Here is a 25,034-nt window from a genome sequence, read left to right on the forward strand (position 1 = left end):
ATGGCTTTGGCATGTTATGGTCAGAAGATACCCGAATATCCTTATTATTCCAATGTGGTTCAACGGGCTAGTAAACGAATCAGGTACATGAAAGTTCAGTTAAAGATAAGAAATGGCAAGCTCAGGTGAGTTATAGGAGTTAAGAATTTATTATATTAACATTTGATATTCAATGATGCAACAAGAGAAGAGTAAGTTAGAAACGCAAGTATATTAAGTAATCAAGCAAGAGAACTAGTATGAAATTAACTAAAGAGTAAACTAGAGATATAGACACTTGAGTTTAATTATTTGTGTTAAATATTGTTATTTATTTGCTAGTAAACTTACTAAGCTTTATGCTTACGTCTTTTATTTCTCTTTCTCTTATAGTATTGCAAGGCTACTTCAAGGATCCTAAAGAAGTCGGAGATCGTCCACACTATCAAGAAAAACTACTCGGTATTTTATGATGAAACATGTTTAAGTTATGGCATGTATAGGGATTTAGTTATTTTGTATGTTTGTAATTATGATTTTGCTAGAGAAAGATGTGTAAGTATTTGATGATGAATGGTTGTTTAAATGGTCAAGGATGTAGATATTTGTGGTTATAAGAGTTTAAGTGATATATTATGCATGGAAATCATGAAAGAGGTAAAATTTTGCAAAGAAACAGAATTCAGGCTGCACAGTGATGTGAATTTGAAAAATCACCTAGGATAGTATAAAATTAATTAGAGGGTGAATGATATATGGAATTAAATCTTGTTGAGTCTATTTTCATGGAAAAATAACGGTTTAGGAAAAGGAATTTTATATTTTAAGATATGTGAATTTTGATGAGACTGAGACAGAGTCAGAACAGTTTTTGGTGTCCCCTGTTTTGAGTTTAGAAAATCATTAAAAATTGTATAAAAATGGTTATGAGATGTAGTTTATATTTCTAGATTCCTTATTGAGTATATTTTCTGTAGAAACAAGTAATAACTTCATATGAAAATCCTATAGTGAGAAAATTTATTTTTAGTGACAAGAGGTCAGGGCAGTCAATTGGTGAAACAGAGGAGACTTTAACTAATAAAATGTACTAATTGGCTAAGCCAAAAATTCTAAAAATTTTATGGTAGGAATATATATGAGTCTAGTTTCAGGGAAAATTTAAAAAATTAAATTTCGAGTCCCGTAGCTCGAGTCATAATCAATTTAGTAACTACTGTGCGATTGGATAGGTTTGCTGTAAATAGTGAAACTAATTTTCAAAGTAAATTTTTAAGCTCCGAATTAGTAAGATAAGTTAAGTAATGCCCCGTGATCGACTCCGGCAATGGTCACGGGTAAGGGGTGTTACAAGACATATGACCACCAACCTCGTAGAGTTCGTTAATGTCATCTTGGAGCATACACGACATCTGCCCATTTCAACTATTTTCTTAGCTACATTCTGTAAGTTGACAACCTTGATGTTAAGAGTGGTGGAGAAATAAACAAATCAGATGGAGGTGGGATACATTCACTGTGAGGAGGTTAAGAAGGCAATGATGGTCAACACTGAGAGTGAGGTCGATGAATGTAAAACTATATTCACGGCACTAGAAACTTTCCAGGTGACAGAGTCCATTGACCATCGAGCGGGTATCCTGGCTAGGTCCTATGAAGTTGATCTCCGAAACAAGCAATGTGATTGTGAGAGATTTTAGACTCTTCGATACATATGTTCACACGTCATTGCTGTTGGATTTGGTGCCTTAAGTGTAGTATTTTCGTCTATATATACTTGTATTTTTTCCGAATAGATTGATTTTAAAAATTTACATTAATACCTTTTGTATATTGTCTTCAATGTTTTTTGTACGCAAAGTAAAATGGAAGCAAATATTAGCTCATTGGTTATCTAATATTTAACTAATATTAAGCGGTAGTACGTGGTCGAATTATAATACAAAAAGACAGCTTACATTAGTAGAAAACTTAGTCTAATCGAAAATGAACAAATCGATTGAAAGACTAATTTGTCGTCTATCAAGTCCAATTGGGAATATGCTTTGTCTTGAGCATTGAAGCGGATGACTCCCAGAAGATAGAGAAATAGATGTGACCGACTAGATTGGGAAAACATCAGACAGGACCTAAGTAGAATAGATCTTGAATCTATTTGTAGATGTACTCACTTGTGACGTTCATAGTGTGACATACCTTAATCTTGAGTGGATGATGAACTATGTTGTTGCATCTGGTGACTTAAGTGTAGTATATTCATTTGTAAACTTGTAATTTTTTCGAACAGATTGGTTAATAAAATGATTAATGGATTACATTAATATTCTTTGTATAATATCCTAATGTGGTTTTTGTATGCAAAGAAAAATAGAAGCAAATATTATCTCACTAGTTGTCTAATGTTTAAACTAATACTAAGCGGTATTACATGGTAAGATCATAATACAAAAAGACAACTTATACTATTAGACGAACTTTAACGTGTCTTTAGTCTAATCGGAAATTGAAAGACTAATATGTCATCTATCAAGTCCAATCGGGGAGATGCTTTGTCTTGGGCATCAGAGCGGATGACTCTGAGAAGATAGATACATAAATGTGATTGGTTGGACTGACGCTAGATTAGATTGGACCTAAGCAAAATAGATCTTGAATCTGGTTTTGGATTTATTCACTTGTAACGTTCATAGTGTGGCATACCTTAATCCTAAGTGGCCAATGGATTATGTATGCGTGACTAGTATACTTTGATGTAAGTAAAAGCCTGAGTTCAAATAGATAAGGAATCAAAAGTTGGTGCATTGGGTATATGACTTCTGCAGTAAGTAGCATCATTCAAAATAGTGTAATTCGTAGCTCGAGACATGTGTAAATGATATCCTCTCATTGGTATTACATGATAGATGAAAAATAAACATGGCCATGGGTCGTTCATCTTTGTGATGAATGACTTAATTACTATTTAATAGTAATTGACTTTTTATTAAGGAAGATGTAATGACTACCATGAGATAAAAATAGGATCATATTGGGAGAGTGAGTTTATCCCAAAGAGACTAAGGATATCTTATGAGGGTAACACACTTATGGCAAGGTCATTGGATGAGCATTGATCAAGTTGCTTTTGTAATGATATGTCATTAGGGAAAGCTCAGTCACGAAGATACTATGGTGGAATGAGTTCGTCACTAAATGAATTTATAATTAACATGAGAAAAACTAGAACTTAATTAGAAATCATTTGAACCCTAATCACATATGCCCAAACAATCCCTCTGCTAACTCGTTGAAACTAGAAAAGAATTGCATGTTGAATCAAATGAACAAAAATGGATAGAAATGGTAAAATTAGGGAAATGAGAAACATTCGAAAATGAATGTGGTTTTCTCACTAAGTAAGAAATGACTTGAAAATTAATTTATGATTTTTCAAATAATTAATTAATTAATTGAAGTTTAAAAATGGAATTAAATTAATTGGTCATTATGAATCCGTTGAATGTATAAATATTAAGTATATTTTATCATAGATTATTTTACGATAAAGTTTCCATGATCTTAATGAAATCAGAACCGAGTTTGTAACAGCTCATTTTCAGTTAAATAAGAACAGTGGTTTCGGGACCACAAATTCAAAGTCAAAACATTTATTTTATTATTTTATTGCTTACAGCATGCTAGTAGTACCGTATAAAAATTTCGTTAAGAAATTTTACCGTTTACATGCTCAATTTGATTAAAAGGACTAAATCATGTAAAGTGCAAAAGTTGAGTTCTAGTAGCTAAATGTATTAAATAGCTATAGAAACTTAAAGTATGAGTCCTTGGTAAATAGACCATAAATGATGTTAGCGAATGAACATGTTCTGGCATTATTGAAATTTTGATTATTTCTTAAGGTTATTTTGGTAATTAGAAAATAAAGTAAAAATTAAATAAAATAAAAAGCAAAGTTATCATCTTTAACCTTTATTCAACCAAAATTAAAAGATTGGGAAGCCATGGAAGCTTGAAAGTTTTGGCTAGACTAATTCCTATTGCATGTGAGTTATTTTTGTTCTTTTTTTATTGGTTTATATGTTTTCGGGATCGTTGTAGCTTAATCTAGCTAACTCGGGGACTAATTTGTGAAACTGTTAAACTATTAGTGTTTTTCCATTAATGAATGTGTATGAGTTTTGATGATTTATGGAAGAAAATGGTTAGTTGTTAATAGATAAACAACTTTTGTTAAGTGATTTTTGATGAAATTGTCAAATAGGGATTATATTGAAAAATAAAAAATTTTACATGGTGAAATTGTGAAATAAATGAAATATAGGGCTTGATAGGGACCTAATTGATATTCGACTATAGTGGGTTGTGGTGGAATTGCATGAATTTCCATTTTTATGAACTAGGGACTAAATTGCAAGAAAATTAAAAGTATAGGGGTAAAATAGTATTTTTTCCAAAATATGATTTTGGGTTAAATTGAATAAAATACATATTGAATTGAGCTAAATTTATCCGTATAAATCAAGACAGACCTCGTACGGCTTTAGATCGATGCAAGGATAAAGTCTCATATTAGTCGCCTTCGTATCTATATTTACTCATCGAGGTAAGTTCGTGTAATCGAATTGTGTATATATGGTTTTGAATGAAATATACTTGTGTTGTTAATTACTATACATATATACCGATTGCATATCCAACGACATACAACGATTATCGAGCCCCGTTTGGACCTTAGGAATTCATAGGATACAAATGACATGTCATTATGGTTTACATGATTCGGGTGCTAGTCTTGAACGTCCTACCGATGGCTGAGGTTTGACATGTGTTTCGGATACTCCGTAGCTCGTGTGAGCAACATCGTGTAGCTACGTTCAGACCTACAGCTCATGTGAGCAGGCCCATATTCACAGCTCATGTGAGCATACATGTACAGGATTTGACAGATTACAGTTATATGATTTAGCACACTATGCATGAGTTATCCCGAGTATCTGATGGTATTCTAAATAGTTCAACGGGCATTATTCTGATATGAGATGATAAGAGTTTGATACGAACTATTATAGAGACACATGAGCATTACATTGAAATGTTGATACAAGGTATATTGAGAATTGAAATGGATGATACATGTATATGAAACTTAATCAAATGATGTGTTTATTTGTTTATGTATATGCATAGGCTTTGGCCAAATTATGTTGGGATATGCTATGTTTACCTAGCTATTATGTGATTAAATGGTAAGTTATGTTTTAAGTTATACGAACTTACTAAGCTTAAATGCTTACTCTGTGTTATTTTTTCGTGTCTTATAGTGCATCAGAAACTCATTCAGGTTGGAAGCTTGTCGGAGCTATGTCACACTATCCATCGGCTCTTTTGGTACTTTCGATTGTTTTGATTTTGGTTATAATGGCATGTATAGGTATTTTGGCTAATGTTGGCCTATATGTTCGATTGTTGAAATGGCCATTTGGTTTGGCTCGTGTTATGGTATTTTGGTGTTCAATTGAATTTAGTTTTGGCATGTAAATATTAGCCTTAATATTATTCATGTTTGACTTGTTTTGTTTGAATGTTGGAAGATGGAATGAAAGCCTAAATATGTATATTGTATATGTGCCTTGTGATATGTTGAATAAGTGGTGAATTGATACCTTATTATGTATGATTTATATGGTTACTTGATACTAGTTATAGAATGACATTTTGGTACCAAATGGTTTGTGTTTTGGTAAGTAAATTTTATGGTATGTATTGTTGCAAATCTAGTTGGAAGTTAGTTGATCATTTTAACCAAATTGAGTACATGGTTATACATGTTTACATGTTGTCATTTGAGGTGCCTAAGGGCATATTGGTTGTACGTTATTATATCTTATTTATATAGCTTGATTTTGCATAATTATGGTATCTTGTTATGGCTTATATATATGTGTAATTTTAGGTGTTGGTACATACCAAGATGGGTGAGGAAAATGGCTTGTAAAATGGCCTATTTTCGTCCACACTGGCGTATATCTAACCCGTGTGTGACACACGGCCAGGCGACATGGCCGTGTGTCCTTTGTAGCTTTCAAAGGGTTACAAGCCAGGCTATTATGCGGCCTAGCACACGGCATGGCACACAGGCGTATGGGGTTACTTCGAAGGGTACACGGCCTGGCACACAGGGGTGTGGCTTAGCCGTGTGACCCAAGTTAGTGAGTCACACGAGCACAGACACGGGTTAGGGCACAGCCTTGTGTCCCTATTTCTAATGTCCACATAGCCTAAGACATGGGCGTGTCTCTTAGCCCTGTGAGTCATACGGCCTAGCCATATGGCCATGTGACCCCTACAGTGTTTAAAATTTTCACTATTTTCTGAAAAATTCTATAAGTTTTAAATTTAGTCCCAACTTGTTTCTATTATGTTTTTAGAGCCTCGAGGGCTCATATAAGGGACAACATGTATGATTTGGATTGATTTTAATATGATTATCAATATGATTTGAAATGTTTATAAATTGTATTTGTTTGAAGTGAATTTTCTAGTATTGCTTCGTAACCCTGTTCCGGGGGGTGTTAGAGGGTTGAAAAAATTATTTAATTAATTTAAATTTATTTATGATGTTTATTTTGGAAAATAGAAAATCATGTATTGGGTTGGATTGAATTATAACGTGTTGGGTTAAAAGTTCAAGAAGCATTCATAATTTGACCCGATACGATAGAGACCCAAAAGCCTTTCATGTTAAATACTTGGAATGAAAAACCTGGTATATATTTAACTAGGGTTGCCGCCTCTCTCTCTCTCTCTTAGTTTAACTATGAAGTTATTTTCTATTAAATAGACTTCAACTAATTCAACAAGGGTTTTGCTTTTTCTCCCTATAAATAGATGGCACCAGTAGGGCTAAATAGAAAATAAGTTATACACAACTTTGAAATATTGTTATTTTACCTGAAAATAGTGAGAATTTATTTCTAAGTAGAAATTCTATTTTCTAGAATAACAATTCTACTAGTTTCTATTAAAGATAGGTTTTTGCTTTCCATCTGAAAGTAAAGTAAATAATTTCTAGTTCTATGTTTGATTCGAATTCATTCGAGCCCCCACTCAAAGTAGTTCATGATACAAGAATAGAGAAGAAGGTCGTTCGATTTAAAGTCGAGAATGACAAAGATCCGTCTAGCCAAAAACACTGGTGTGATTTCGGGAAAAGTTTATTACTATAAATATCACAAAGTGATTCCAATTTCAAAAATTTAATTTTTCGATATGCAAGAAAACTATTTTTGAACCAAATTTTTTCCAACATATGTATGCGTGATTCATATGCTTTAATTTAAGTAAAAGCCTGAGTTCAAATAGATAAAGAATCGAAAGTTGGTATGTTGGGTATATGATTTCTGCAGTATGTAGCATTATTCAAAATAGTGTAATTCATAGCCCAAAACATGAGTAAATGATATCCTCTCATTGGCAATACATGATAGATGAAAACTAAAACTAGTTATGGGTCGTTTGTCTTTGTGATGAATGACTTAATTACTATTTGATAGAAATTGACTTTTTATGAAGGCAAATGTAATGGTTACCATGAGATAAAAATAGAATTATATTGGGAGAACGAGTTTATTCCAAAGAGATTAAGGATATTCTTTGAGGGTAACACACTTATGACAAGGTCATCAGACGAGTATTGATCAAGTAGTTTTTGTAATGATATGTTATTAGGTAGGGCGTAGTCACGATACTATAATGGAATAACTTCATGAATAGATGAGTTTATAATTAATACGCGAAAAGCTGGAACTTAATTGTAAATCATTTGAGCCCTAATTACATTTGTCCAATCGGTCCCTCCGCTAGCTCGTTGAAACTAGAAATGAATTACATGTTGAATCAAATGAACAAAAACGAATAGAAATGATAAACTTAGAAAAATGGGTTACATTTTGAAATGAATGTGGTTTCTCGCTAAGTACGTAAATGACCTGAGAATTAATTTAAATTTTTTGAATTATTTTTTAATTAATTGAAGTTTAAAAATTAAATTAAATGGTCATTGTGAATCCATTTCAAGTAGAAATTAAATATATTTTCTCATAAATTATTTTACGTTAAAATTACCATGATTTTAACGGAATTAGAATTAGGTTTAGAAAACTATTTAATTGAAAATTTAAATTATTTAAAATTAATTTAATAAATAATATTTATTTTGGGAAATAGAAAAACATATATTGGGTTGGATTAAACTATAAAGTGCTGGGTTAAAAGTCTAAGAAGCACATATAATTGGACTCGATATAAGAGAGACCCAAAACCTCTCATAACAAGTATAAGGGGAGACTAACCCTAGTAACTAAGGTTAGCCACCCTTCTCTCTCTTAATTCAACTAGGGGATTGTTTTTCTATTAAATGAATATTGTTTGGATTTTACTAATTCGACTAGGGTTTCACTACCTCTCATTGTATATAGATGACACTGTTAGGGATAAAAACACATAACTTTGAGATATTGTTATTTTGCCTAAAAATAAGTCAGAATTTATTTTTAAGTATAAATTCTATTTTCTGGGAATAACAATACTATCGATTTCTATAAGAGATTTACTTTCCTACTAAAATTAAGAAAATTATTTCTAATTCTATGTTTGATTTGAAATTGTTCGAACCCAGACTTGAGGGAGTTCGTGGTATAAGAATAGCGGAGAAGATTGTTCGATTGAAAATTGGAATGTCTAGGATCCACCTCGCTCAAAGCATAGGTACTATTTCGAGAAAAAAAAAGTATTGCTATAAATATTATAAACCGACTTGGTTTTCAAAATTTTTATATTTCCGTTGTGTAAGAAAACTATTTTCGAACCAAACTTTTTTTCCAATAGTTGCGGCATGTGCATGGGCCAATGTCAATTGTGACCAATATATTATGAGGTGTACTCGTTGGAACGCGCATTACGTATCGGGGAAAATGAGTTCCCCACTTTCAGGGATATCTCAACATAGGAAGTGCCTCCACTTTCATTCGAGTTGCTCCCAAACTTGAGGCTGCGTAGGGTACCCAATGTTGGCCGTAGGCTAGTAGGATTCGGAATGACATGGACTTGAGAGAGAAGGACAAACCCAAATGTTGCGGTCTATGTAGAATTGTTGGCCATAGTCGAAACAAGTGCCCACATCGGAACTTCCATCTTAGACAATTATCACACTTGAGGTAAATATAAATTTATGTATCTGATATTCAAATATATTTTAATCATTTTCACAGATTGAATTAAATTTATTTCTATGCTATTGCCATGATTCTTCATAATTTTGAGCAAGCTAACCCTTATTACAAAATTGAAACAATATGCATTAAATTCATATATGATAATAAGTTAAAATCACGATAAGAAAAATATATGGCAAGAAAAATATTTAATTTCCTATTTAACATTAATTCAAACAATAACATTGACAAAATTAAATAAGTTAATTAAAAAATTATGGTAAGAAAATTTTTTTAATTAATTTTTTTAATTAAAACAATTTGTTAATTATATTTGTTTTTGAAAAATAAGCATGAAAATAATTTTTAAAAATGAAGGGAAAAAATGAAACTTTGTAAATAATTACAAATAAAGTTTATTAGAAAGAAAGATGGTACAATTACTTCACAATTTATATGTATCAAATTTTATGGTTGGATGGAGTTGTCTGTAGGGTGAAACGTTGTGGTGCCCTTCATTGACGTCTGGGTTGCTCGCAATGGTCAATCGGAAGCTTAATGCTTTCCTCATCCGAACTTGCATTCTTATCATCCATCGATGAACTTTGGGGGTGTATCAAAGTAACTCAAAAAATTTTATATCCAAATGATTTGATCAGGAGGTGTGGAGCTAAACTCAACCATCATTGATGATCTCGGTTGTTGATAATCAGAACTAGAACCGGGCATATCTGGACAAGAGGCGTAGCTTTTAAACTTCAGCACACAACTGTCATTGCGCAACTCTGGATGATAAAAACTACCCTCCGATTGTGTTTGTGTCCTTGCAAGTTCAAGCTCAGGCTCAGGCTCAGGCTCAGGCTCAAGCTCGGGAGAAAGAAACGGATGTCCTCGGCGAGGATGGGATCGACTAGGCCCACTTTGCTAATGCCCTCATCGATGCATGTGTCTAGGGGCTATTATCAACTGGCCACCAAACAAATACAACAACTTGATTTCCATTTACCAACGTTGGTAGTAGATTGAGGGCGTGAAATGTAACACCCCTAACTTGTATCCGTCGTCGAATTAGGGTTATGAGGCATTACCGGACAAAACACAGTTTCGCATAATCATTTATCATTTTCGTACACGTGGTTATATCAACTTCTATACAATATAACTTTTAAATCCAATATAAATTGCCACCAACTCATATTAGTTAAATTTGCACATACGAAACACATAACCAGATAAAATTTATCATGCTTTATTACTTATAACACATATACAAACCATACTTCAAATTTCAACCATATTAGTATAATCTATATAACCACATGTTTGAATTAACTAATGTGCAACAAGCCAAATTTCATGTTCTTCATACATATTAATGTTCGAACCACATAACCCTAATAGTAATGGCATTTGTATACTTAAGACATATCCCAACATATATCATTACATTTCATACATTAAAAAAAATACGTCACTATATTTATTTCATTATTTGAATATCAAACATAACATTTCATAACTTCTGCATAAGCACCTAATAAAACCAATCGAACCATAATACCATAATTGGGTGCAATCACATATGCGACTTTAGTAACATTACGACATAGCTGAGCATACTAGTGATGCATATATATGTATAGTGCGCATTTTACCCTAAAAACAAAAACCACATTAATCAATTGAACACAAATAACATTCCCTTGCACACCTAATATGCATGTATATATATTATACCTAACTTTATATTTCATCCTATTAACTAGTCATTGATTCAATTACCCCATTATAAAGATCATAAGCTTAACAAAATGAACCACATATCAAAATCGAATCTACAAGCACACATGTGCGCATACCTATAATAATACTAACATCAACTTGATACTTTTAATTATCCATTAAAAGTTAACCAAAACATGCCTAAATCATAACCATCTTTTACCATTTGGATCCGTACCAAAACAATCAACCAAAACAATTATGAAACATGTTCATTACTTACCATTTAAAAATCAAACTTACATGACTAAACATTCAAGGATAATATATTTATATGCTTGTCACCACAAACCGAATCAAATTAGCCAAACCATAATTGATCATAAGACTTATCCATAATTTGCCATCACCAATCACACCTAAATAACCAATCAAAATAATGACTTAACCATTACTTAACCTATATTTCATATACCATAAACACATTTTCCAAATGAGCTAATTTCATGGCCGATTGTAAACCAAGCTTTTCATCACCCATTACCCAATCATATATCAAAACATCACAAGCATATATTCCATGACTGAAAATGCATAAACGTAAGCATCATCTCTAGCCATTTTCGCATGGCTTTATATACAAATTCAAAATCAACCAAAACAAATACTAGTCTATACATGCCATAGGTTTATAATTCAAGCTTTTAAAATATCGAAATAACAGTCGATAGTGTGATGGACTTCCTTGACGATCCCCAGCTCATAACTAGCTTCCTAAAATCTATAAAACAACGAACAAGCACACACACAGTAAGCTTGAAAAGCTTAGTAAGTCATAAGCAAATAAAGTATAATAAGGACATTAATAACTTATTACTATTTGACCGAATATAACTAAACTCATACATATATATAATCACCTTTCACAAGTTATTTCACATAGTCACATAATTGCATCAAAACTTACCTCTTCATTCGAATCTCATATAAACATAAAACATACCTGAATTATTTAAACCGAACTCATATTCGATCTTGCTAATCTTTGCCCGTTATACCATTTGGAATCATTAAGGATATTCGGATAGCTCAACAGCTTGTACAATACCATCGTCCCAAACATGGTCTTACATGTAATCAAATATCGATGCCACTGTCCCAGACAGGGTCTTACACAAAGTCAAATACGATGCCAATGTTCCAGAAATGGTCTTACACGTAAATCTCAAATCGTTGCAAACATCCCAGGTGTCGTCTTACACAAAATCACATACCGGAATCCTATGGTTCGTACGGGGCTTTCGGACGTCGTAATTTAATCGAATCAAACTCATAAATAATTCTCCCATGCTTATAAAAATTCAGCATTTATAATACATATACATACAAATTTAATGATATTTATTTACTTATAAACTTACCTCGGACGAAGACGAACGGACCGGGACGACTATTAGACAACTTTTGATTTCCCCCGTTCCAAATCCGATTTCTTATTTTCTTGATCTAAATTAATAAAAATTTGACTTGTTTAATCATATATTTATTCAAATTCATTCAAAAACACATAAAGGGGAAAATTGCATTTTAACCCCTAACATTTCACATTTTTCACAATTTAGTCCCTATTTCACAAAACACAAAATATTCAAAATTTCACCACACCCAAGCTTGGCTGAATTTCACTAGGGTCCCTATCAGCCCATTTCTTTCATTTATTTCACATTTTGACCCTTAAATTTAAAAATTCACAATTTAATCCTAAATAGACATTTTTACTAAAAATCATTTAATTAAACATAATAATCTAACAACTTATTTTTATTTTCCATCATCAAAAAACAACAACAAAATTTCTCATCAATGTAAAATCACAAAATACACAACCAATTCAAAAATTCAAGCATGGACTAGCTAGTATTCAAAGCAACGATCTCAAAAACATAAAAATTATCAAAAACCAAGCAAAACACATACCTAATTCAAGCTTCCAAGGTGCCGAACATTTCAAAGTTTTCAAAGATTTCTTTCCTTCTCTAGTTTCGGCCAAGAAAGATGAATGCATGGCCATTTTAATTTTTGTTTCATTTAATATCATGTTATTATACTTTTTACTATTTTAACCTTAATGAAATCTTAATAAAAATCACTTGAATCATGGACATAAATGTCCACTAACCTTATAATGGCATATTAACCTTTTAAGGACTTCCCATAAATCAAATCATAACAAATTAGCATATTAACAATGAGAATGCCACTTTTACTTTTTATGCGATTTAGCCCTTTTCACAAATTAAGCACACAAACGGATAAATTAAATCACGAAAATTTCACACATGTTAATTCACATGCTATAAGCACGGAAATTAATATTAAAATATTTTTTTGACTCAAATTTGTGGTCCAGAAACCACTATCCGCCTAGGGTCTAAATCGGGCTGTTACGTGAAATCCCCTATACAAAAGTCCAACTGAGGCCTCCTATCCATCCAAGTGTTCCACATTACAATCCATTGTTGGTGCTCCAATGTCCATTTTTTTTTGCATATTTTCCCCTTTTATTAATATCATGGACATTGTCGAAGTTTACTGGAATGTTTGAAACATCTTGCTTACTCTCGAATTGTCCCAGAACTCGGTTCCCGTTGTACCACTCAACGGTTGAAAAATTCAACATGAGTGCGTTAATGCACCCCATGTATGAATGGTGGTAAGCTAATCGGAGAATTACAACCGCAACATCTGGCGCAAAATATGACATCCACACGAATTGCACAATTAATAACATGGTTATATGACATGGGTAAAATAATGTAACTAAAATACTTGTGTGACATGAATATAATTTTATTTTGAAAAAATATTACTTCATCCTCAATGTATGCCTTAATCATTTGTCTGTACACAACAAGGGTTTTGGATTTTTCAATCCTCGAGAAAGAAAGCAAACTTGCTAGATAACATTTTTATAAAAAAAATTCTTCATTGATGTTTTAATTTTTTTACCTATTTAAAAGGGAGAAAACATATTGTTGGTGACTTAGTTATGCCAGAAATGACATCCTATACAATGCCCAAGACTGTAGTAGTAGCAGGCGCTTGCCTATATATTGTGTATCATGCGACAAAACTCACAATACAATGTTGCTAATACTGTTGAACCCCAACTATACGAACAGGCAACTTGAAAAGCAACCAACAAAGGCAAGTACATCAAGTGGACTTTATTATTACATGCGTTTGGCATGAGTACCCCCTATTAGCTTCAGTATATACACCCGAGTAGCACACATCTTCTCCCATTCAGAGGCATTACTTAGTAAAGTTTCGATATTTCATTTTAACCAAGAAAAGTTCAAATTGGTAAACTTAGCACCACCATCACCCGACGATCGTCCAAGCAACTGATAACAAGGTGATGATGCACTTTACTTGAACCCGTGACCACAACATCGTCAACTTGGAGCCGTGATCGCAACATCGTCAACTTGGAGCCCAAGTTGCAATGCAACATCTTCTAAGGTGATGATGCACTCTCTACACGACAAATGAAATGTGTAGGCCTCTAGGCGCCACCTCTCAACCAAGGCGGATATCAAGTCAGCCCTAAGCTCAAACATTCTAATCAATGTCGCCGTTCCAAATCCCACGACATCCAAATAAGGGAAAATATGTTCGTCTGATTGGTGGCTTAAACAATGGACTCGCACTCTTAAGACGCAATACTCACCCTATATTCATAACAAATTACCATATTAATTAAATATGCCAATTAAAAAAATGGCGTGCAAATTTATAAAATACCCTTGAATAGCAAGTAGCAATTTTTTTTTTTACCGATACATTAATTATCATGTTAGTGTGGTAGGTTTCTCTAATAAATGAACCCATCTTGATATCTACGCAAACAAAATTGAATAAACATATCGCTTTAAAACAATATTGTTTCTACCTAATAATATTTAGCAAAACTCATTTTTGTAAATAATTTTAAATTTTTTTATTTAAATAAAATTTTCACATAATAATATTAATCACCAACTAAAAAAAGAATTATTAAAATAAATTACCTTAATTCGGATGTTTGCAACTGAAATTTTAAGTACCTTTACTAAAATATATATAAACATAATTAATCTAGTAAAATATAAATTACAAACATAAAATATTAATAAAAAATAAAAAAATTCCAACACAAACAACAAAACAATTTTTTTTACAAACTAAAATATAATCTTAAACATTAAATCTAAATATTATAAATAAATATTATAATATACAAATTATTATTACAAACTAAAAAGAACATACATTAAAACTATCATAATCTATCTCTAAAACTCCAACACAAATACAATTTTTACAAACAAAACTATAATCTTAAACATTAAATCTAAAAATAAACAATAAATTAAAATATAAACATACATATAATATACAAATTATTGTTACAAATAATAAAAAAATATACTTTAAAACTATCACAAATTCTCTCTAAAACTCCAACATAAATAATTTTTCCTTCAAAATTCTAACACAACTGAAAATCTGAGTTGGGGGAGGGTGGACCATTTGTTTGTATAAGAGAAGGAAAAAGAAAAAAAAAGCTGAAAAAGAAGGGTTGGGGGTGAGCCCGTGATTGATTGGTCACGTCGAATGGCAGGGTGTTAGCCCGGTACTACTTAACCAACCCTTTTTTTTAACTTTTTTTTTTCTCTTTTCAGTTTTTTTTCCTTTTGTCAATTTATTTTTAAAAAATAAATTAACATTAGTGTTGCCAATATACCAGGCAACACCATTTAAAAAATCATGTTTTCCCCGCATCATTATTAGGTGATGAATGGTGGCAAAATTTGGTGTGATGAGACCCATGTTCATTTCAATAAAAGAATTTTTATTGATCCACCCCAAAAAATTAAATTAGTATATTGAAAATTTAACTTAACCAAATGCAAAGTTTTTTCTTATAAAAATAATACAAAAACAATAATTACCAAAATGATATACAAAAACAATGATTACCAAAGTGCTACTTTGTTCTTAAATCTAGCAACATGGCTAAAACATTCAGATTCTAAAAAAGTGGATATCGCCCAGGACAGACAACATCCCTAGGGAATTTGAGGCATACTTTTAATATTTAAACAGCTTTTGACCAATTAGATTCAACAATTATTCGACGTCATACATTGCGATGTATTAGATTATAACACAATTTAATTGCAAGGGTTTCGATCACAAATGCCTTCAAAGAACGAGTTTAAGGATGTACTTGGTTGAGTGAAAAACTGAAGGGATAGAAGGAAAGAGTGGAGAAACGGAAAGAAAATCAATTGTGAGTGTGCTTGGTTAGAAAGAAAAGTGAGAGGAAAGAATATAGAAGAGATGATCATTTTCCATTCTAATCAATCCTTTCAAACAGTGCATATGGAGGAGGGCTAGCGAGAGCATTGACCCCCCTGAAATGGGAAATTGCTTCTTTAGGCCCCAAAATTTATAAAATCTTAAGTTAATATGTAGTAAAATTATAGTCCCCAAAATGTTAGAATTTCAATTTAATCTTTTTGAAAACCATAAAGATATAAGTCAATACAAGGGTGAAATTGTATTTTACCTCTAATAAAAATCAAACCAAAGTAGATTTGAATATGCAGATAATCTAATTAACCTAAATTGTGTTATATCGGATTGGTTCACTTATCAAGTTTATAATTTAATATAATAAAATCTCAAACTCACACACACCCATTTAAACTACCACACAAGCACGACTTGTGGATTGATCCCACAACCTTAAGGATAATGTGAACACCCTTGACTATTGGGGTTCTAATCATCGAGTTTTAGAACTTTAAATGTCACTTCCAAGTTCTTTCTAACAAATTAAAAAATATATATATGGTAAAAGGACCTCTCCAATCCCTCTCAATTTTGAAATCGAAAAAATTGATCCCTCTTTAAAAAAATTGGAGCAATTTAATCCATGTCGATTTCGAACGTGAACTACTAAGGATAATTAACCATGATATTAATGTCTCCCATCAATTATACATAATTTTGATTGGAATAGTAACAAATTTAGTCTTTAATGTTTATATATTTTGTCATTTCGATGTTAATACTAAAAAAACTCAACAAATTTAGCATCAACATTTACACAAATATTGTGAGATAAATTTGTTACTAAATTGGATAAACTTTGAAGGCTAAACTTATTATCATACCATTCAAAAATCAGGTACAGTTGTCAGAAAATATTAATATTGTCATTAATTATCCTTAATTGTTTACTTTCAAAATTGACATATATTAAATTGCATTGAATTTTTTGAAAAAGAATAATTTGCTGAATTTAGAAATTAAAAGTAACTGGAAAGGTTTTTTACCAAATAAAAGGTAATTAAAATTAAATAATTCTTTTTTCAAATTCATTAGAATACTTGCTATTCATTAGATACTTTATTTTCGTTTATATTTATCATTATATTTTGAAAATACAAGTAAAATTTTCATTCAACTCTTATAAAACTTAATTTTACTACTAAACTTTTATTTTTATTAAATTTTACAACCAGTTTCGATACTTTAATTAAATTTACCACCCATTATTAATTTTGATTATTTGAAAATATAATCTAATAAAAAAATCTTTCAAATATTTTATTTTAATAGTTAACAATGATTTAACTTATACTAAAGATAAATTAATTAAATTAGAATTTCCATTTAATGAAGTAAAAAGCTCAAAAATTAAAATACATATATCATAAAAAAAACAAGTTTACTTTTATAAAGTAACCATTTTCATTTGATTTTAATATTGTATTAATTAACTTATTATTTAATTGAATTGGAGTAAAATATAAAATGATCTTCATTAAGTTTGCCTTCAAATTATTTTAAATTAAAGTTGAATAGAAAAATTCAATCAAACAAAAATGAAGCAACAAAATTTAAAATAGAGTTGAATATAATAAGAAATTTATCTTTAATTTATAAGAACAAAGACAAATACCAATCAGTGTAATATAGTGGTAAATTTTAATTTTCGCTGACCTTTATATATCAACCCTAAATTAATAAGTGCATGGCTCAAAACAAAATAAGTACGATTTAAATTAAAATTTTAATTTCTTAATTTTTCTTGCTCAGATCAAAACGTTAAATCTTTTGAGCTCAGACAGTTTATTAACTAAAATACGTAATTAATTGAAATACGTTCTGATTTAACGGCTTGTACGAATTGTAGTTAATAAACTGAGCAAATACAAAAAGAAAACAGCCGTTAGAGATACTGGAATACGTACAGCCGTTGAAGAAACAGATTTTTTTTTACAAATAAGCATCTCGCAAGATTCCGAACCCATTATGCCTCTTGCCCTCTTCTTACCAGTTGCAGTTCAAGCGTGGAAAGAATCATATTTCTAAGTTATAATTTTACTTTACACGAGCTTAGTGTCATAACTTACACCAGGAAAGATATTATTGAACAAGGTGCTTTTATGTCGGATTCATAATTCTTCTATCGGGATTTATGGCTTCTTTCTAGGACCATGAGACTTAAATATAACATGCTAAAAACTATCAAAAGGGTGGTCCTCGAACAAAACCATATCAATGTCACGACCAGATACTCTCATTTCCTCGCGCCACTGTAACTTGATGTTGTGCTCACTATCCAGTCTCATCTCACTAGACTTTCCTGACAACAACTTCAATCTCGAATGACCAAAATTACATACATGGCTACCAGAAACGTTGATAACATAAAGACTGGAATTGATGCAACATCCAACACTGACAAGATGCCAGTGACTTCTCAAATCAAATACCACCACCCTCCAATGCATACGTCACACAGCTCAGTCGACCATTGTATCTTAACACCGATAATACAATTATAATGCGCAAAACAGGGGACTAAGTTTAACCTATTACAGCGCAATTGTATGATGTTTCTGAAAGATCCAGGAAAAAGAACTTTAAAAATCACAACACCGGACCTGTGTTTATACCATGCCATGAGCAAAACACATGATACAAAAATTGGCCGCTACCTCCTATAGTCGAGTACGAAAACAGTTATAAATTTCCTACCCCCAGTAATACCTGACGATAGATCTAATTAAATATTAGAAGCTGTGAACTTATGCTTCTAATAGAAGCTTTGGCTAGACAAAATGACAACCCCAACACAGACAAAAAAGGAAACTGAATGAAAACTAGAAATGTGAAACTTGCAGTGTCTTTTACCCACTAGCAATATATCTAAGTTCACAGTAACATGCTCACTAGAATAGCTAAGTTGATTCCAAATTACAAAATCAACCTCACCGAAACCAGAACCAACCTGTAAATATTTTCTGGATTAAGATGGTTGACACATAATGCACCAACGATCCATAAAGACCAGAAGTACCATAGCATTAATACAAAAACTGGACACTGATCAATGAGAAGGAAGAGTAACTTGACAACCGCTGCAAAATGAGGACGACAAGACTGACTTTCAGACACCCAGATTGAGCAATGCTGGATAACTCTGGACCTTCTCAACCCTCAAACATGTCCTAGTACTCACTGGAACAGTAGACAATTGCAAATCAATGGAAAGAAAGACAAAAAAAATTCAGTAAGACCGTAAAATTCAACAATGTCTTCACCATAGAATTGTAGGAAAATATAGTAATAACGACATTTTAAAACACAATCAGATAACCCATATAATTCTTTAACTAGGAATAGTTTGAAGTATAGAACGCTAACTGAATTCGCAACGTGTACAAATGTGGGCAGCAAAAACACTAACTTCAAGTAACAAACTACATGACAAAGAAACTGCATCAGATCACAAACCTGATCATTTTCATTCACTGTTGGGGAGGGCGACTTCTTTGATTCAGCTGGTTTCTCAGTCCCACAATTTTGTCTGTTGCACTTTGTCCTAAAAGGATAGTTAATATTGCTACATTTCTCACACTTCCAGCTTCCTTCTGGCATCTTTTGTTCTGAAAAGCATGAAATACATATCCATCAAAATTTCAGACATGACATTATGATGTTTGCAAATTTAAAAGCACTTACTTGAACTTTTATCAGACTTTGGAGTCTGCATTTACAAGAAAAAATTGTTATAAGTCAAGAAATAGTTCATAACCAAAGAAAAGGAATGCAGTATTTCATATACTTTACAGTTTTCAAAGTACCAAAGGCAAATTAAGTGTCAAAAGAACAGCTACATTGCATCATTATTAAATATGTAAGTTTACAAGAACCTGAGATCCGGGCTTAGGCGTATTGCATTTCCGCATGTTACAGACAGTTCTGAAAGAGAAGTTAATATTCCCACATTTTGGGCATGTCCAATCATCATCACGAGTAGCATCTGACAAAGATTCAAAGAGAAAATAATTAAATTATTGCAAAAAATTTTCTGTAATGCACAAGATAATGGCTTCTTTGAAAAACAACAGTAGAGATATGTCATGCCTGCACCTTTTTTCTGTAATTTATCATCCGGAAAAAATCCTGGCCTTGGTCCCTGTAGTTTGAAAATGTAATTATATCATAAACTGTGACTCATGCATAAGACACTCTAGTTCCACTACAACTTATAAAATATTAGATGGTCAAAAGAGAATAGTCAAATTTAAGAACCAATCCACAGTATTCCTATAAGGGAGAAATCCGTGCCTTCGCTGAATGAGGGATGCATGCTTAATACAAATTGATAACTGCCAAGCATTGAATAAATCCAGTACACAAACCCAAACCTAGAAAATGTGCAACTACATGATGGAGAAATGATACAAAATATTAAGCTTGCAATCTTAGTTTCAAAAACCTAACAAAGAATGATCTCAAATTAGCATTAAACATCTCAACATACCATTGGAGGAGGGGCCATGGGCAACCCCAAGCCATACCGGTCCATCAAAGGGGGCACACCATAAATCCCACCTAAGTAAAAAAGAAAAAAAAGCCCATAACTTACTAACTAATATGATATTAATATCATGCTTAAGGTCAATCATATATGTAAATGGGTAGTTGGGTTGCAGACAAGAAATATCAACGGGTTTTCTTGGTCAACAATTTAACTTGCAAGAGTGAATAAACAGGAAAAGTAATAGCAATTATAAACGGGAAGGCAGACTACCAATACCATTCCCTATCATAGGCCCACTAGAATAAGGGGGTGGTCCAGAAGGCATATGGAGCAGCCGAAAGGGACTGCCACCAGAAAGACGACTGCCATAATTGTAATGATAAGCCGATCCTCCAGAAAAAGGTGCTTCATATGGAGGAATAGAGGAACCATTGAAGAGGGAAGAACCATAAGGTGGTACACCGAGATACATAGAAGATGGTGCTCCAGAACCTACATATGGAGCAGATGACAAATAACTCTGTGGCGCCTGGAGAGGCTTGCTGGCAGATTTCTGAAAGGGAAAAATTACCAACTCAAGCTTTAAAAATAAATAATGGGAGAAAGAAAATGCAAAGGGTCAGTTTCTAAAGAGAGAAACAAACAGTAGAAAAGATTTACGATTTTATGATAAACAGAGTCATAAAAAAATAGGACATAAACGGACTAGAACGAAACAAGCATTGGGTATCACATAATATACTCTGGTCTTTCAGCACAGAACCAGGTATTAACTTCATTAAAAATAACTTGCTAAGCCACATATTTTGAAGAATCCGCTCTTCTATTACTAATTCTGTTAAAAAACAACTCCAATCTGAACAGAAAATCGAAACCTACGAGCCAAAACTAAAGCAATTAAAATTTCAACAATATTCAAAAACTCAGGAATATTTTGAACGCCATTGGCTAATAAATATGAAGACTTACTGAATTATGAACAGCTGGCCTGGGTTGAGTGCAATTGCGCATATTGCAAGTAGTTCTAAATGAAAAATTGACATTCCCGCAACTAGGGCATGTCCAATCATCTTCCCTACGACTGCCTACAAATTTAACCATAAAAATTCAAAATTGCCAAAATTAAACATGTTAAAAAGTACACAGAATGAAATAAAAATAAAATTAAGCGGCATACCATCGGTTCTAGCTCGCTTCGCTGCAGAAGAGTTTCTATTATCAACCTGAACCAATTGCCACCCCCAAGAAAAAAAGGTTAATCACCGTAAATATGTGCATAAATCGATACTAAGCAATAATTACGAAATTCATTTCCACTTTTCGATAATAAATTGGAGAAATGAGCAGCGACAGAAAAGCACAAAAAAAATCGAAAGAAAAGAGAATCCTAGTTTGACAAAGGGGAGTTGATTTTCAAGACAAATCTATCATTAGATCTATTAAGTTGGATGCTCGAATCTATAAGAGGGGAAATTCAGAGAATTGGAAGGGCATAATACCTGAGACATTGAGGCGGCGGCAATAGAGGGAGATATGACTGTTTCGGTGTGAAGATTCGAAACAAGAGAGAGGGAATTGGGGATTTGCCCTACCTGCGATAAAAGGGCGGTGACAAACTAACGGACTTTAAACAGAATAACCAGGAAATTTTTATGCGTGATGTGAGGGATGTAAATGAAAAATTGGTTTAAAATAAGTATAAACGGTTGCTCGCTGCTGCCCCTCTGAATTTCTGACGCCGTTATTGTGATTTGGATGGGGCCCGGTGTTTGGACTTCGGTGCGACCTTTGCCTATTGGATGGTCCATGTACTCTTTCAATTAGCATGCCTCGAATTTATTGGTCAAGGTTCAATTGCTTTTAAATAATCTTATTGATCATATGTGAAACATAAATTAATTGGGTATGAATTAAAATATATTAGGTTAATTATTTAAAATATTTAAAAAATTGTTTTGTATAGTTTGATTGCAAGGTTTTTTAAAAATAAAAGTCATAATCATTAAAATGTCTTATTTTTAATTTACATGTACAATATTATAATGTGAACAGTAAAATTATTTTTCTTAAAATCATAAAACAAATTCATAAATAATATTGTCACATAAAAGAGAGAGCATATATAATTCACTAAGGCTACATTGGGTGAAAAAGAACTAGAAATGATTAATGAAAAGAATTTATGGTTATAAAATGCATGAATTTGACAATTTTGATCAACTTGAGAAATGGTAATTGAATATTACAATGTTACAATATTACATTCGATATATATGATCATGCTAGTTTCAATGGCCATTTGGTATCTTGAGTAGCCTAATATTGAATTGATATGTTAGAAGCTCTGGTGGTTATGTTTGAGCTTATTAAGTTGAAGCTCCAAGTAAGTTGGCATTCATGAAGCCAAATTTCCATTTAACCAATGCTTAGATTGATATCAAATTTGCTTTTCATAATGTCTTTGAAGTATCGCCAAAGCATGTTTTATGTTACTATGTGTAGAGGTGTTTTTGGTAATTGTTTTTGATGTTTTGATTCCTCTAAATTCAAGTTTTGGTAATAAGCCTTTGGGTATCAAAACAAGTGATTTTCAAGTCAATGTTTGGCTCCAAGGGTAGAGGTATTGCACTGTTCTGAGCCCTTTTGGCATTTTGAGCCCATTTTGGGATCCAAACACCTTCGATCAATTTCTAACCATTTGTAAATGATTTTAAATTTTTTTTCTAAAGCCTCTTAAACATCTAAAACTTGAATAAATAATTTGTAAAAATGTTTTATAAGTCATGACTCCTAAATGAATCCAAGGTTTCTTTCTTGTATATGTTCTCGTGGCTTCTCTCATTCGTACTAGTCATCAAGACAGGTGAGGGGTGTTACAACTTGAGTTAGTTTCTAACCCATATAGGGAATTAACTTTCCCCACTTGAAAGCTAAAGTTTTCATTGTATGTTCGGTTCGTGAATTAAAGCTCACTCTCTAAAAAAACCAAAGGTTCAAGATAAACAGAGAAAATCATGTTGGTTGATAGCCAGGAATAAACTAAATGTAACACCCTTCACCCCTCCCAACATACGGTATGAAAGAGAAGTGCTATCGAAACGTTTCCATGACAAAAACCCTATTTTAATTAAGAAATTAAAATTTTAAACATTTTTATAAAAACATAAAAATAGATAAAATCAAATTTAAAACTTTAAAATCATGTTAAAACAAATTAGAACAAATTTGTAGGTGTTAATGTTGGATCTGGTGTCCTAAGTGTAGTATATTCGTTTGTAAACTTATAATTTTGTCGAATAGATTGGTTAATAAAATAATTAATGGATTACATTAATATACTTTGTATAATTATCCTCATGTGCTTTTTGCATGCAAAGAAAAATAGAAGCAGATATTGGCTTACATGTTGTCTAATTTTTAAACTAATACTAAACAATATTATGTAGTTGGATCGTATTACATAAAGACAACTTATATTAGTATACGGACCTAAATATGTCCTTAGTCTAATTAGAAATGAGCAAACTAATTGCAAGACTAATATGTAGTCTATCAAGTCCAATTGGGGAGATGCCTTGCCTTTGGCATCAGAGCAGATGAATCCTAGAAAATAGAGACATAGATGTAACCAACTGGACTGATAGTACATCGGACTGGACCAAGAAGAATAGATCTTGAATTCGTTTATGGATTTATTCCCTTCTAATGTTCAAAGTGTGGCATACCTTAATCCTGAGTGGATGACAAACTATGTATGCATGACTCGTATACTTTGATGTAAGTAAAAGTCTGAGTTTAAATAGATAAGGAACCAAAAATTGGTGCGTTGGGTATACGACTTTTACAGTATGTAGAATCATTCACAATAGTGGAATTCATAGTTCAAATGATATCCACCCATTAGCATTACATGGTTGAGGAAAAGTAAACGTAGCCGTGGGTCGTTTGTCTTTATGATGAATGACTTGATTACTATTTTATAGTAATTGACTTTTCATGAAGGAATATGTAATGGTTACCATGAGATAAAATAGGATCATATTTGGAGAATGGATTTATCCCAAAGAGATTAAGGATATCCTATGAGGGGAACACACTTATGACAAAGTTATTGGACGAGCACTGTAACACACCTTACCTATCTCTGTCAGTGGATTAGGGTTATAATATGCTACTATACAAAACAGAACAGAATCATGCTATATCAGATCAAAATATTCCTATACAAT

General features: G+C 32.1%; 1 protein-coding gene across 2 annotated transcripts; it reads right to left on the reverse strand.

Annotated features, from left to right (window-relative positions):
* Nucleotides 1-18,897: 18,897 nt before the first annotated feature.
* LOC107909865 (ranBP2-type zinc finger protein At1g67325) lies at nucleotides 18,898-22,472 on the reverse strand. 2 transcript variants are annotated; one of them, XM_016837554.2, is made up of 10 exons: nucleotides 22,305-22,472; nucleotides 21,983-22,028; nucleotides 21,775-21,890; nucleotides 21,082-21,358; nucleotides 20,806-20,876; nucleotides 20,412-20,457; nucleotides 20,192-20,301; nucleotides 20,001-20,025; nucleotides 19,773-19,924; nucleotides 18,898-19,496 (listed from the first exon to the last, which is right to left on the reverse strand). In XM_016837554.2, the coding sequence occupies exons 1-10, from the start codon at nucleotides 22,311-22,313 to the stop codon at nucleotides 19,494-19,496; spliced, it is 855 nt and encodes a 284-aa protein (XP_016693043.1). In that variant the 5' UTR covers nucleotides 22,314-22,472; the 3' UTR covers nucleotides 18,898-19,493. The 2 variants fall into 2 exon arrangements, with proteins under 2 accessions (XP_016693043.1, XP_016693042.1); XM_016837553.2 differs by having other exon boundaries at nucleotides 21,076-21,358.
* Nucleotides 22,473-25,034: the final 2,562 nt, after the last annotated feature.

This window comes from Gossypium hirsutum, chromosome D02, assembly GCF_007990345.1.
Source record: "Gossypium hirsutum isolate 1008001.06 chromosome D02, Gossypium_hirsutum_v2.1, whole genome shotgun sequence".
Classification (NCBI taxonomy): Eukaryota; Viridiplantae; Streptophyta; class Magnoliopsida; order Malvales; family Malvaceae; genus Gossypium; species Gossypium hirsutum.

Coding starts and splice junctions, on each gene's coding strand:
- LOC107909865 (XM_016837553.2), bottom strand. Junction 20,302..20,411: donor TGATAAATTACAGAAAAAAG/GTGCAGGCATGA, acceptor AATCTTTGTCAG/ATGCTACTCGTGATGATGAT. Junction 20,026..20,191: donor CGCCTAAGCCCGGATCTCAG/GTTCTTGTAAAC, acceptor TTGTAAATGCAG/ACTCCAAAGTCTGATAAAAG.